The sequence below is a fragment of the Colletotrichum fructicola genome (genome assembly GCF_000319635.2).
Source record: "Colletotrichum fructicola Nara gc5 chromosome Unknown KSG_Nara_v1_contig05, whole genome shotgun sequence".
Lineage (NCBI taxonomy): Eukaryota > Fungi > Ascomycota > Sordariomycetes > Glomerellales > Glomerellaceae > Colletotrichum > Colletotrichum fructicola.
Genome location: NW_027094055.1, coordinates 889,729 through 902,386, shown reverse-complemented (window position 1 = coordinate 902,386; position 12,658 = coordinate 889,729). Strand labels below are relative to the sequence as shown.

At 53.1% G+C, this 12,658-nt stretch overlaps 4 protein-coding genes across 4 annotated transcripts; 3 read left to right on the top strand and 1 right to left on the bottom strand.

Moving 5' to 3' along the window:
• Nucleotides 1-2,302: 2,302 nt before the first annotated feature.
• Nucleotides 2,303-3,579, top strand: CGGC5_v008936 (uncharacterized protein; the record flags this gene model as incomplete). The annotated part of the gene is made up of 5 exons (XM_066152092.1): nt 2,303-2,408; nt 2,479-2,552; nt 2,615-2,764; nt 2,818-3,020; nt 3,063-3,579. 5 exons carry the CDS (start codon nt 2,303-2,305, stop codon nt 3,577-3,579), a joined length of 1,050 nt encoding a protein of 349 aa, XP_066008422.1.
• A 766-nt stretch (nt 3,580-4,345) lies between these two features.
• On the top strand, nt 4,346-7,506 carry CGGC5_v008935 (uncharacterized protein; the record flags this gene model as incomplete). Its single annotated transcript, XM_066152091.1, has 9 exons — nt 4,346-4,350; nt 4,417-4,555; nt 4,629-4,662; nt 4,773-4,880; nt 4,932-5,033; nt 5,115-5,201; nt 5,327-5,819; nt 5,867-6,746; nt 6,799-7,506. The coding sequence occupies 9 exons, from the start codon at nt 4,346-4,348 to the stop codon at nt 7,504-7,506; spliced, it is 2,556 nt and encodes an 851-aa protein (XP_066008514.1).
• Nucleotides 7,507-8,016: 510 nt separating this feature from the next.
• On the bottom strand, nt 8,017-9,332 carry CGGC5_v008934 (uncharacterized protein; the record flags this gene model as incomplete). The annotated part of the gene is made up of 4 exons (XM_032019384.1): nt 8,017-8,937; nt 8,995-9,025; nt 9,074-9,140; nt 9,320-9,332. The coding sequence occupies 4 exons, from the start codon at nt 9,330-9,332 to the stop codon at nt 8,017-8,019; spliced, it is 1,032 nt and encodes a 343-aa protein (XP_031883270.1).
• A 1,728-nt stretch (nt 9,333-11,060) lies between these two features.
• Nucleotides 11,061-12,623, top strand: CGGC5_v008933 (Bypass of stop codon protein 6; the record flags this gene model as incomplete). Its single annotated transcript, XM_032019385.1, has 5 exons — nt 11,061-11,240; nt 11,304-11,318; nt 11,380-11,967; nt 12,016-12,056; nt 12,119-12,623. The coding sequence occupies 5 exons, from the start codon at nt 11,061-11,063 to the stop codon at nt 12,621-12,623; spliced, it is 1,329 nt and encodes a 442-aa protein (XP_031883271.1).
• Between the last annotated feature and the right edge of the window lie 35 nt (nt 12,624-12,658).

The window sequence follows — 12,658 nt, the reverse complement described above, 5'->3', positions numbered from 1 at the left end:
GATGTGAATTAGTTGAGAGGTAGGGTGGTGCTGTTGTAGGGGTCTTATCAAGAGTTTACTGTGTACTCAGATGCCTGTGGCACGCACTTGGAGAAGCGATGTAAAAAAAGAGAAGAGGAACTTAGGGACGAACGCATTCACGCGAGAATACACGCACAGGAAGTCGTGGAGGCAAGAATGTAGGTTATATATGGCAGCCGGCCGATTGGCGCAGAATTTCCACATCAATGGACGACTAGGGTAACTGACGACCCGCGGGGAGATCTGGATCCAGTGAGACTCATCCGAAGGGGACCGAGATGCTAAAAGCTCGCCGGCACAGAGAGTCGGTAAGCAGAACGGGGACGGCAAGACAGGCCGGGAACTCCAAATCCCCACATTGAGGCAACAGAAGTATCTCGTTGGGCAGTGCTCGCAGTGGTAAAGGGCATGCCGTTCATTCGATCCGTGTAGGTATGGAGACTCTAGAGTCAGGAAAGGGCACGTCATGGGGGAAAGGGAGGGGCGCCTGGGTGGCGCATTTGGGGGATGAGATTGAGTCTCGATACTTTGGCTGGGTGCTTATCCCTGCCTGGGGCAACGCAGCCCAGACAAAAGGGACTCGGGAAGTCGAGTCGGCAAGTCGGTGGTGGGGCCGTGTGCTTTGGGAAGGTCCACGGGAGGTATCTTTTGTCCACCTCCGATCTTTGACACTGGACTGCCCTGAGAGATGCCGTCCGCGAAGGCCGATGGGAGCAGCTTGATAGGCCCCAACAGTCATGTGTGGGCCAAGTCATTTGGGGTTCCCGGAAGTTGGAGAAGCAGGCAAGTGCGGGGAAGGGGGCTGCACCCCAAAGTGCCCGGAAACGCTGCGGCTGTGAATGCGCCGAACCGAGCCTACCCTGCCTGGCCGCCACGCTGGCACTGAGAATGGAAGGTACGTGGAGAAATGGACGTAGCGAATCCGAATCTATAATCCGTCCGCTGTCATTTGCACTGGCCTTAAGGGTCCACAGGCACGAGGTGGAACAAAAAAACAAAAGAAAAACCATTCCCGTACCATGTCCGGACACGAGTGCCCAATGAGTCTTCCCTCTTTGCTTCCCGCTCAACGATGCCGACCAAAACACTCATACATAAGGTAGTACGTAAAGTAGGAAAGAGGGGGGGGGGGTAGTAGACCAGCACGTATGTATGTCTCTGTCTCCGGTGTCGCTTCCCTTACCGCCGTACATCCGTAGGTGTGGTCCGGGTGCCTCAACTTCAGTTTACTCTGCCTTACTCATCTCACGATGCCGCCACCCACGAGCACCCACCAATACGTCCCCGTTATCTTTCCACAGACCAACAGCCTTCCAAGTCCGTATTCAGGTCAGCAGCCCTCCAATTGCGCACTTTTCTGGGCTCCTGACAACGTCTGTGGTATCTTTGTCCTTGCCCCGCCAACGTCGCAGAAGATTTTGCACTGGGCCGGTGCCAGGGCGCGCTAGCCTCTCATCCAGAGACGGGATCTACCTGGCACAATGGCCAGCCGAAAGGCACGTACACGTACGTACGCCATCTCTCGAGCTACGGATGCACCACCGATGAGATGGCGCGCCGGAAATGTCAAGTGAACCAAGACAACCGGCCGGTCATCATGATCGGACATCCGACTACTCGGGGGCGCCGGCTTTGAACCTTTGAAAACCAGGTCGGTTCGGTCACCCGGGCTGGACCTGGCCGGGTGAACCTCATCTCGGACCAAGACTTTCTGCCAAGTGACCGGACCAACCGAAGAATTCCAGTGTCACCATCGGCACAGTACTTGGAGCGTCTGTTTTATCATGATCCTTTTCAAAGAAGTCCTCCTTAATGTTATGTAGACTAGATTCACCAAGTCAGAAAGACCCGTCTGGAAAGGCTCTTTTTCCCACACACGTGGACCTTCCTGGTTTAGTGGACTGCCTACCTTACCTAGGTACGGTGAGGCGCTCTTGCCCAAAGGAGGTTACCATAAAGTGCCACGGCCCTTCCTGGTTCACGTACATATTCTAAGGCAGGTAGTCCGGACCATGTCGTGGACATCGGACTCGCTCTGCGCTAGTCACTCCTTACACCACATCTGCGGGCTTCTCCTAAACACAGCACCCGCAGTTGTCTGCGCTACTAAGGCTGGAATTGAGTCCTACCCGGGCAGCTTACCTAGGCCTCTTGCCTCGTCCTGGGCATTCTTCTTATTGCAGATTCTCCGAGCTTCCTAGGCCACTCTCGGAGATCTCGCCGGCCTCGAAAGATGCGAAATCGCCTCAGTCTCCAGACATGGGTCGATTCGACTCCGACAATGCCGCAGTCCGAGCCCGACGAGGATGACTGGCGGCACAGGTTGGAGGCCATGACAAGTGCCTTTACTCAGGATACCCTGTCTCGAAATGGATACGACGAGGGAAGTAAGCATTGGGCCACTGATCTCTCCAGGACCTCGCTCTTGTACGTTGCCGTATACTCATATCGTCCCAGAATGCCGCAATGTCCTTGTCAGATATTGTGCACATATCCCTCGCAACTATCAGTATCGCGACGGTGTTCAACTTGTAATTCACCAGAATCCGAAGTCAACGCCGTTACGAATTGTTAACAAACTCATGATCTGCAGGTTTTCCTAGTTCTGCGCGAGCACCTCGGAGACGAAAATCTGGATCTTGCAGGGGGAGTATTGTACGAATTGATCGAAATCGATTGCCAGCATTCCGATGATCCAGGAGCCGAATTCCAGCGTTGGAAATACGACCATCTTAACCGACATGTGAGTCAACAGCTCAGGGACAAGTGGCTCTCATGCTGACAATTCTCATGCAGTCCAATCTCGAGTTACCTCACATACCACACATGTCCACAATCACTACGTCCATACGTCCGACCCTTACACTTGTGGAATGGCGCCAGAAACATTCAAGCCGCTATCCCATCAGACTTTCAGACCACTGTTTCTCGGCTCGCGCCAGCTCAATTGAACCAAGCTGCATACGCAGTCGTAAGGCCTGGATGATTGATCATACCATGTACGTTTCAACTCGCGAGGGTGGTACATGTGCCTTTCGCAGTCCAAAGCCCAAAGAGCTGCACGAAATGCAATGGGATATGGGAACCATCCAAGCTGGTCGTTTCATCAAAGAGGAGGAGGTCACACCAACAACCGCTTCATTTCCAATGTCAGATCACAGAAACAGCAATGACATAGTCGACGCCGATACAAGTCAAGCCAAAGCCTCGAAGAACAGCAAAGCAGGCCTTCTATTGCGAGCTTTCAGGAAGAACCACATTGCCCACGTACCTAGTGGTACCGAAGCGCGGCTAGACAACAAACGCCGCAGCTGGCTTACCAACATTTTTGGCCTTGATACCGTCCTAACAATTCGCGACTTTGTCGAGCCAAAGCAGGTGCCGCTTCCCGATGGCTGCATGACACCGCACGCCATCTTCGCCCGGAAATTTTCCTTGGTAGCTGACGGATTACCTTTGCCGTCGTCTTTATCCAGTGAGCTCATGCCAACGGCAGACATAAAGGCCAGGAAAGTGCTCGTGGAAGCTGCGGCGGAGGGTTTCATGGATCCATCCTAGGAGTTTAGGGGTCCGTTTACGCCTCAGCTTGGCTTTGATGGTGGGCTTGATTATCGTTGGATCTTCATGGATTCCACGCCTGCCAAAACCCGTACAAACGGCCGGTCGATTTCCTGCCAAGCTCCGAGCCCTCATCATTATGTCGCCATGAAAACTCCTTCAACGGTCAGAACACCAGGGTCTCAACGAGGCCATGATTGGTTCGGGCTAGATACCCCCATATCTGGGCCCGGCTCACCAAATACAAGTCCTCCAGTTGTTAGCGCCATGGTTGATAGGCTTCCCAGAATTGCGCATAGCGATCCGGTCAGACGCGAAGGGAAGCACAGTTTTCCGTCAAGCAACAATTGGTTTGGACTAGACGGTGCCATGGACGATAGCATGGCCGATGGGAATAGCTTGAAGACATCAGAGCCAAATCGCGCGGGTCATCGGAGGATGGTGCGTAGGCAATGCGGGGCTGCCACTAATGTCGACGAATCCCAAGCGCCAACAAATTTTCGTTCGGCCTTCCATGCTATCTTGTCTCCTAGACAAGGACCCAAGAAGTGGCAGGACTCGGTCGGCTACGCCAACGGCGAGGAAAAGCGTCGTGTTCCTGGTTGTCGATGGCTGGTGCCAGAGAATCCAAGGATACACCCTGTCGGCATCGTCGAAGTCCAGACCCACAAACTACGGCATGCTCCATCGCTCGATCAACTTCGCTGCCCAACACGTTTGACAAAACCCGCCGACTCGAGCCTCTTTCAATCTCATAGTGCTCTCGATGATGTGAGATTCTCACGTCTCCCTACCGGAGTGATGCTTGGAAAAGCTCGAGAGCTGACGTTCACAAAGCAGCAGCCCGTCCTCCGTGACGTTGGGCGACCGTCCCGGTCGAGCGGGATGGCTTCAAGTGACCAATCAGAGAAGATATCTCACGCTCGAACTTCTTCCCTTCGGAGCCTGTGGTCGCATCAGACAGCTACTAAGTCCGGTGAGTTGTGCTTCTTGTCGCTCCCGGCTGATATTTACTTAGGCATGAGGAAGTGCTGATACCTGAGACATAGCACACCGCCAACCATCATTATCCGAATTTTATACGTACGTGCCAAGCGATTGTTCACTATCAGGACGCGTTCCTTCCGGTTCTCAAAGAGCACACAGCATGCCAAGACCGCAAGCTCCTGTGAGCGACTGTCATACCCCTGCAGCACATGGCATTCAGGTCTACGCTCCGTCCGAGGACAGCTTTAAGGAGGCTGAGGGTTCACCTCAAGAAGGCATTGGTGGTGCAAATTTACAGACAGGCAGATTTCGCCGTAGGTCATAGAAGAGGTACATGCCTGCCTACTGTAGCTAAATATGCTTAGATGAGAAATCGCCTGAGATAGGAACTAGCTCAAACTACAGTGACGAACAGTCATTTTGGGACAACGGTGCCGCCGGCCATGAAGACGAGCCAGTTTTGGAAGGTACGTAGAGGCTGAAGCTTATTGTGACAGCGACTTGCTCTTTCCGCAACTCCTGGACGGACTCGTGCTCATTCACCCAAGGCCTTGGTCCCCTGAAAGAAACGTTGGGGTCCGCAGAAAACACTGTGAGCAAGTATGTCGAACTAGAGACGGTATTTCCACAGCGAGGTACGTAAACAAAACGACATATTCACCAGCTCCGAAAAATCTGGTGTGAAAGAAAATCACGTCTGCAAAATCCCGTCCACAACGCCCTTTCTAGCTTCAGACCCCTGCTAAAGCTATCTGGTCAGAACCATCATCTTTCCAAGAACGGATAGAAGCTTGGATTGCAGACCTTCGAACCAGTCGATTCGAGGATCCCGAACTTGTAGGGCCATTTCCTGGGTCTTTCACCCCACAGGCGCCTTTGACGCCTGCGCAGCTTGACAAACAGGGCGGTTCCCAATTTCGCGAAGACTCCTTTCGATCGCGGATCGAAAACCTCACCAAACAAAAAGAGTCTCGACCTCGGTCTGAGGCTTTTCTAACCAGCACACTACACAAAAAAGACGCGAGGTCGACAACATCAACCACATCATCCACCAATCTTCCCATCATGACACACAATTCGGACAAACTGGAGAAGAAGGGCCGCACGATGATTCCCTCTGCTATCCAGGGCACCTTCATTCCGGTATCACCGAGGAAGCGTGGATCTCCGTCGCCTATGCGACATAAACCAAACAAATCTGTCCAGATCAATCTGAATTTGACGGAGAACCAGGTCGAGAGATTAACAGACGTGTAGGTGTCGCAATGCGATATCTTTCTCCCTACTGACACATCGCTAGATTTGCGAGCAAGAGCGAGTCGCCCTCTCGTCGCGCCAGGGCTGGTAACACAGCCAGAACCGGGTCACCCGAACGTAACAACAACTTCGCCAGCACCCATGCCACGTCTCGAGCACATGCAGCACTCGACCAGGAGGAGCCACATGCGTATGCTAAGAGCGGCCAGGCGACTAATCAAATGGCACAGAAGGGTCATGACAGTGATTCCACGACTTTCTCGGAGCTGATGCCCCGATCACCTCACAAGACTCACAAGGCCAAGAGTTCTATGTCGTCAAACATTGCGGAGCGTCGTAGACAGAATACACTTACTCCGATCAACATTGAGGATCGCCGTCAGTACGCTACTCTTGTCGGCCATGGTGACGACATGGTTGCTGCATCTTCCCCAACCTCAGACAACCCGTCTCCAGCAACTCCTGACGAGGAAGAATCTTCATCAATCTACTCGAGGGACGCAGAACAACCTAGTCCTCTGCGGATCCATAAGAATACCTCTCAACAAGTCGATAGCGTCTTGCAGTCATACAGCGGCTGGAAGAATTCGAACCCGCACACCACCACCGTCCCTACTGGTGCGTCTGATGTCGATAGTCGTGGAGTAGCTTCTCAGAGACAGGCGCCCCCCAAGGGTAGACTTGAGGCCCTCAGACAGCCTGCAATGGATGCTGGCCAGCTATATTCTCCTCTGAGACCCTATTTTGCTTACAAAGACCTGCCCGTGCAGAAGATTGCCGGTAAGACCCTGATTGGAGAGCAAGGATGGCTCGAGAGACCGAACGAATCTTCAGACCAAAAATCTCCGGACCGCAAGAAGAAGGACACCTCTCCCAAGAAGCCGGGTCTGCTCGACAGCCTCAAGAAGATTGCCAAAGAGATGGTGAGTGCGATGCCTTCTACAAGTGTATGCATGTTGGCTAAGATGTGAATAGACTGAGAGCAAGCCCAGTCGCAAAGTCCGAGATGTAGAGAGAGAGGGGAAGGTCAAGAGAATCACAATTTCATTGGATCCTCGCGAGCAGAGTCTTCTGTACTGCGAGCTCGAGTTTCACATCAGCAATGCCCTCCATTCCTACATCACGAACGAGCTCAACCACGGCCGCCTGAACCCGGACAAGCTGAAAAAGATCGCAGATGGGTGGAACCAGAAGGGCCGTCCCAGAGTCGTCGGCTTTCGCTACGACCTCGAGACACAGCTCGATCTTGTTCATCTGCATATTGATGAGTTCCGCTTCTTTGGACGTCGCCAAGGCAATCACTTGGAGATCGCAGGCCTTCTTCATGCGATGAAGGTCAACGCCCGAGCCCTCCGTATTCGCACTTTCTGCCAGCCAGATTCCGTAATCGCGAAGCAGTTGGTTGACTCGCAGTCTCTATGCAATACAATCGGATGCTCCGAAGCCCAGCAAATTGCGATTGCGGAGATAGCCCAATTCTTCAAAGTCATCGTGGAGAGGGAGCAAGCTTATCGAGAGAAGCTAGCCCGCGACAACACACCCAAGACATTGCCCCACGGGCAGGGAGACAGACAGTGGGAGCCTTCGAAAGATCTGGCCGAGGGGATGGATCCATACGGTAGGCTTCATTTGATTCCTGATGGCTACGATGTCAACTCCGAGGCACTGCGGTTCGATAACTAAACGTGTTTGGCGGAGCGCACTCGAGCCTTGTCCTTATGGCAAGAACTGCACGAGTACATCGAAGCGGTACGAGAAGAGAAAATCAGGCGATGATGGGCTGCGGTTTCCTCAGCAGGTGGAAAGTGACATGGCTGAAGACGTGCCAGAATGGAAGTTTCATCATATGGTTCCCCTCACATTATCGCGGCGGCAACACGTTACTGCAAGCCGCTGAGGCTATGACAAATGAAGAAACGATGTACGGATAGTTCTGCGTAATTGAGCGCACGACGGCGCGGCACAAAGATTTCTCAAAAACTTACACCCGGTAAGAAGGAAGAAATACGGAAAGGGGGCTAGTGAGGATATGTGATTTTCAGTAATTTGTAACAAAATGAGAACCAAGCGAACGTCTCATTTCCAGAGCAAAAGAAAGTATCGTCATTATGCATTACGTCGTGAAAAGTAACGTCCCAAGAGATTGGTTAACCAAGACGAACCAATTCCTCTGGGGGTAAAGATCCTAAGTTCTCAACCGCGCCGGACGCGGCCGTCATAATCGCAGTAGTAGTCATCATCCCAGTCATCGTGGCGTCGGGCACGTGGACGTCCCCTACCATGATCGCAGTAGTAGTCATCATCCCAGTCATCGTGGCGTCGGGCACGTGGACGTCCCCTACCATGATCGCGTTCGTGTTCTCTGCTCGTGTCGTGATGCGGAAGATCTCGGTCCCTTCCCCATCTCCTTTCCCAAGCTGCTTGCTGTACACGATCCCGTTCACGAGCAGATTCGAATCGCCTCTCAAGTGCGTTAGCTCCAAGCCCGCCGACAAGAGCACCGACAACCGTAGACATCACCCGCGCCTTCTCGGTGTCGTGTGGTGATCGCGGATGATATGTTCCCTTCTCTATCTCTTTGCGGGTGCGATTGCGCAAAGCCGCATCCGAAACCTCCCGCGCAGCGAGACCACCAACGACGGCACCGAGAAGACCGACACCGATCCCCGAGGAAGAGTTCGAGAACGTATGGTCGACAGCATGGCGCGCCTTGCCTAGCGGAGTTCGGGGACGGTGGCGAGAACGGGAACGGGAGCGGGAGCGGGAGCGGGAGCGTGATCGCGGGCGCGGACGACCTCTTGATACGGCGAAAGCTGCTGGGGGGACGGAACGTGGGCGGTATTGCGGTGGCTGCGGTAGTTGCAGAGCATTGGTATCGCGAGGTGAGAGTGGTGAGTCCAGTTCGTAATATGAACGCGCGGCACCGTTGGCTACTTCGGGGGGGATGGCACCAGATACATAAGGACCGGTTTCAGGCGCTGGACCTTTGGAGTGAACCAAAGGATCCCCGCCCCCTCCGGAGTAGTATTCGGGCGAATGATCTCTGGATACCGGAGGTGGCTCTCCGCGACGATGGTTTGGACTACGGACAAAGTCCTCGCGGGCTTCTCCGTACTGCCTAGACATAAGTAGGCTGAGATCGAGCAGAGGGGAGATGTCGGCGTGTCGTACGGAAGTGTTTGACTGCTTGGCGTCGGATTTTCTGCAGGGTCAGACGATAATTGATCTGCGTCAGACTGAATCGACCAACTTGAGGTTTTGGAAGAAGAAGAAAGGGGTTGTCTGGATGAGTGGTGGAAGGGCAGCCGAGACGTGATCTTTGTGAGAAAGGAGGTCTCTGCCTTCTTTATCAACTCAGTCCCGGGTTGAACTTGCAGGGCCTGAGAGCGAGTCTCGCAGGCAAAAAAAATAAGTGAGGCTATCTTTGAGGCTCGGTTGGCTTTCTCTTCACCAAGGTCAGAGTTGAACGAGTAAGCAGGCTAGGTAGCCAAAGCACTAGCGTCCACCATTCTCTCACTCACACACTCCCTCCCTCTTCCCCCTCCTGTCTGTTTTTCTTGTACACTAGCTCACAGCCAGCATCAGCTCGGGCAAGTAAGACAGCAGATGATGTGTAGACAGGTCAAAGAGTCTTAGTGGTTTTAGGAGAGAAGGGGGCAAGGCCACATATGCAAGGTGAGGTCACCCAAAAAGGAATGGTATCTGGGCAGCCGTTGAAATACCCCAGCTAGAGCCTTGCGCGTCTTTGTCGCAGTATCGCACACTTTAGCCTATCTGCTTCCAGATATGAGATGTACAAATAGGTAGAAAAGAAACTGATGTACAGCGGCTGGATTGTTAGGACTGTAGAGCTGCGGCTTTTTCGGCGAAAGAAACGGGCGGGGTAGCCGTTCCCTGCTGTACCCAGGAGATGCCAGTGTGTCGGTACGGCTTAGGGAAGCTGTGAGGAATTATGGTGTCACACGATGAGAATGGCCGAAGCAAGTGCATGACACTCGGCCACCTTCGCAGCGAGCACGGGTCAGGCGGGATGAAGAGGGGAAGGTGGCCAAGGGATCAGAGTGGCCGTGCCTCGTGCCGCATATCCATATCAGCATCAGTATCAAAATCGGTGTCAATAACGGCGTATTGCGGCATGCTGGTGGCTGGAATACCGTCACGTCCTGAGTTGAGCCGCATTGACTCATCCGCCGTGCATTGTTTTTGATATTTTTCTTCTTCTTTTTAGTTGCTTCTCACCCCAGTTCATTTATTGAAAGGGCATGAAATCGTCCAAAGATACGTGCAGAGGGCTGGAAGCTAAAGGTTGGACGCAGCAGCAAGAGGGCACGCCGGAGAATGAAAATGCCGGACGCTAAAAGCACCTTAATCCCACCTATACAAGGCCGCATGACCCTGTGAGACGCTCCGCTATTGGCCACCGACTGCGCTATTGCTGCCATGTAAGGGTGTACTAAATAGGTAATCACACAAGCTGCGGCACGACATCGCACGGTGCTCGGTAGGCGTACTCATATTTTACTGCAGTTTTCTTCGTCGTCGCTGTAGCTGGATATCGTCGTCAACATCGTTGTTATGGTCGCCTGTGCCTACCGTTGTCTCTAAACCATCATGGTCATGGTATTGCTTTAGTTATCGGAAGTCTAAAGAAAACATAGCCGCGTAGACCCAAGAAAACTGGACAGACTCGCACACAAATTTCTTTGCTGTATTACGGACCTCGTCGAATTAACATCTGCAGACGGCTTACATTAGTCCGACCGGAACTCAGCACTTTCGGGTCATCACCGGCTCCGACGCGCCCACCCGGTTCCACAGTGAGATAATAATGCCGAATCCGGTCATGACTTACTGGATGAGTTGTTGATAAGGGCCGGCGGTGAGAATAAGAGTGAGCACCAGCCGGCGTGGAGATGGCTACATATCGGCTGCACATCGCTTCTCGGTAGAATGATACTCAATCCTCTCGCCACCTCTTCCCCAAGTCCGCGATGTTATTGGATGTCTTCGCTCAGGTATCGGCCCCGCAGCCCGTTGGTTCATCTCTCTGTAGCATGCCGGCTTCGGGATGAGAGCTCTGGTACCGTAGCCGTCATTGCGGGCCATGCCCCGGCCATACTGCTATCAAACGAAATAATACTGTGCTTGCTGCAGTTCACACTACACCTTCTCTCGTCTACTTTGCCCTCATCATCATCTCAAATCTACTACATTATAGCCCGCGCGAGTCGCCTGTTATGGACGAAAAGATAGCTCGGCCGCTTGACGTTGTCATCGACGGGCATAAGAAGGTTTTGGCTTCAACAACCCCTGAGAGCCCTTTAGAAAGGTGGAACGGAACTCGTACCAATGCTTTCCGCTTCTGCGTGACGCTGCTGAGCTTCACGATCATGGGGATGAATGATGCGGCAATAGGGGTATGTCTCTGCCAAAACTCTCGTCCGGTGCATTATCACCAAGCTTAACGCCATTCACCACAGGCCTTAATCCCATATGTAAGTACGGGGGCATGCCGCAAGACCCCTTGTATGCAGCCTCACTGATCGGGTTACCCAGATAGAAACCTACTACAACGTCACGTACACCGTTGTGGCCTTGCTGTTGCTCTCGCCATTCGTTGGATATGTCATTGCCGCGCTTTCTAACAACCTGATTCACAACCACTTTGGTCAACGTGGTGTCGCCGTGCTAGGCCCCTTGAGTCGCATCGTTGGCTATATACCTTTGGCCTTACACCCGCCGTACCCTGTACTCCCCGTTGTTCTATTATTCACCGGCCTAGGGAACGGGCTTGAGGACAACGCTTGGAACGCCTGGGTTGGTAATATGCAAAATGCGAACGAACTCTTGGGCATTCCTCATGGCGCTTACGGGGTTGGGGGAACTATCGGCCCACTCATTGCCTCTGCTATGGTTACCAAGGGTCAGAAATTGCCGTGGTATGCCTTTTACTACGTGATGATAGGAGTCACGGTCGTTGAGTTTGCCGTGGCACTGACGGCGTTTTGGGGGGCAACCGGCGCAGTTCATCGACAAACTCATCAGCCATCCACGAACGGCGGGAGAACGACAACCCGGACAGTTCTGAAGAAACCAATCACTTGGCTTCTTGCTCTTTTCCTGCTTGGTTACGTTGGAGCTGAGGTAAGCCTAGGAGGTTGGCTCGTCACATTTATGCTTCGTGTAAGACAGGCGGAACCCTTCTTGGCTGGCGTTACTGTGGTCCTGTTCTGGTAAGACGTTGCCCCATTTTCTGTTGCTGCTATCGAAATCTCACTGACCGGGTTTCATATAGGCTTGGACTGACGATCGGTCGAGTGATACTAGGTTTTATCACAGGAAGAATCGGAGAGAAACGTGCTATTGCCATCTACCTTGTGCTCTCCGTGGCCCTGGAGTTGCTCTACTGGTTGGTGCCTAGCTTCGTAGCTTCCATTATTTTTGTCACCTTCTTAGGCTTCTTTCTCGGGCCGCTGTTCCCCGCCGTCATTGTTGCCGCCACCAAACTCTTGCCCAACGACTACCACGTGAGCGCGATCGGTTTCGCGGCCGCTTTCGGCGGCGGCGGTGCAGCAATATTCCCGTTTGCCATCGGGGCCATTGCCCAAAGCAAGGGAGTTCAAGTGCTCCAGCCCATCATTATGGCTATACTCGTCTTCATCCTCGCATTATGGCTCTGCCTCCCTGGAGGTTTCAGACGTGGCGGGCTTGAGAGGGCGCGAGAGAACAATGAAGGACTTGGAAATGACGTGCTCGGAATTTTCCGCTGGATGACGCAGAAGGTTCGCGGACCTCAGTAACAGGTTACACTGGGTTCTGCTATAAACATTCGTTG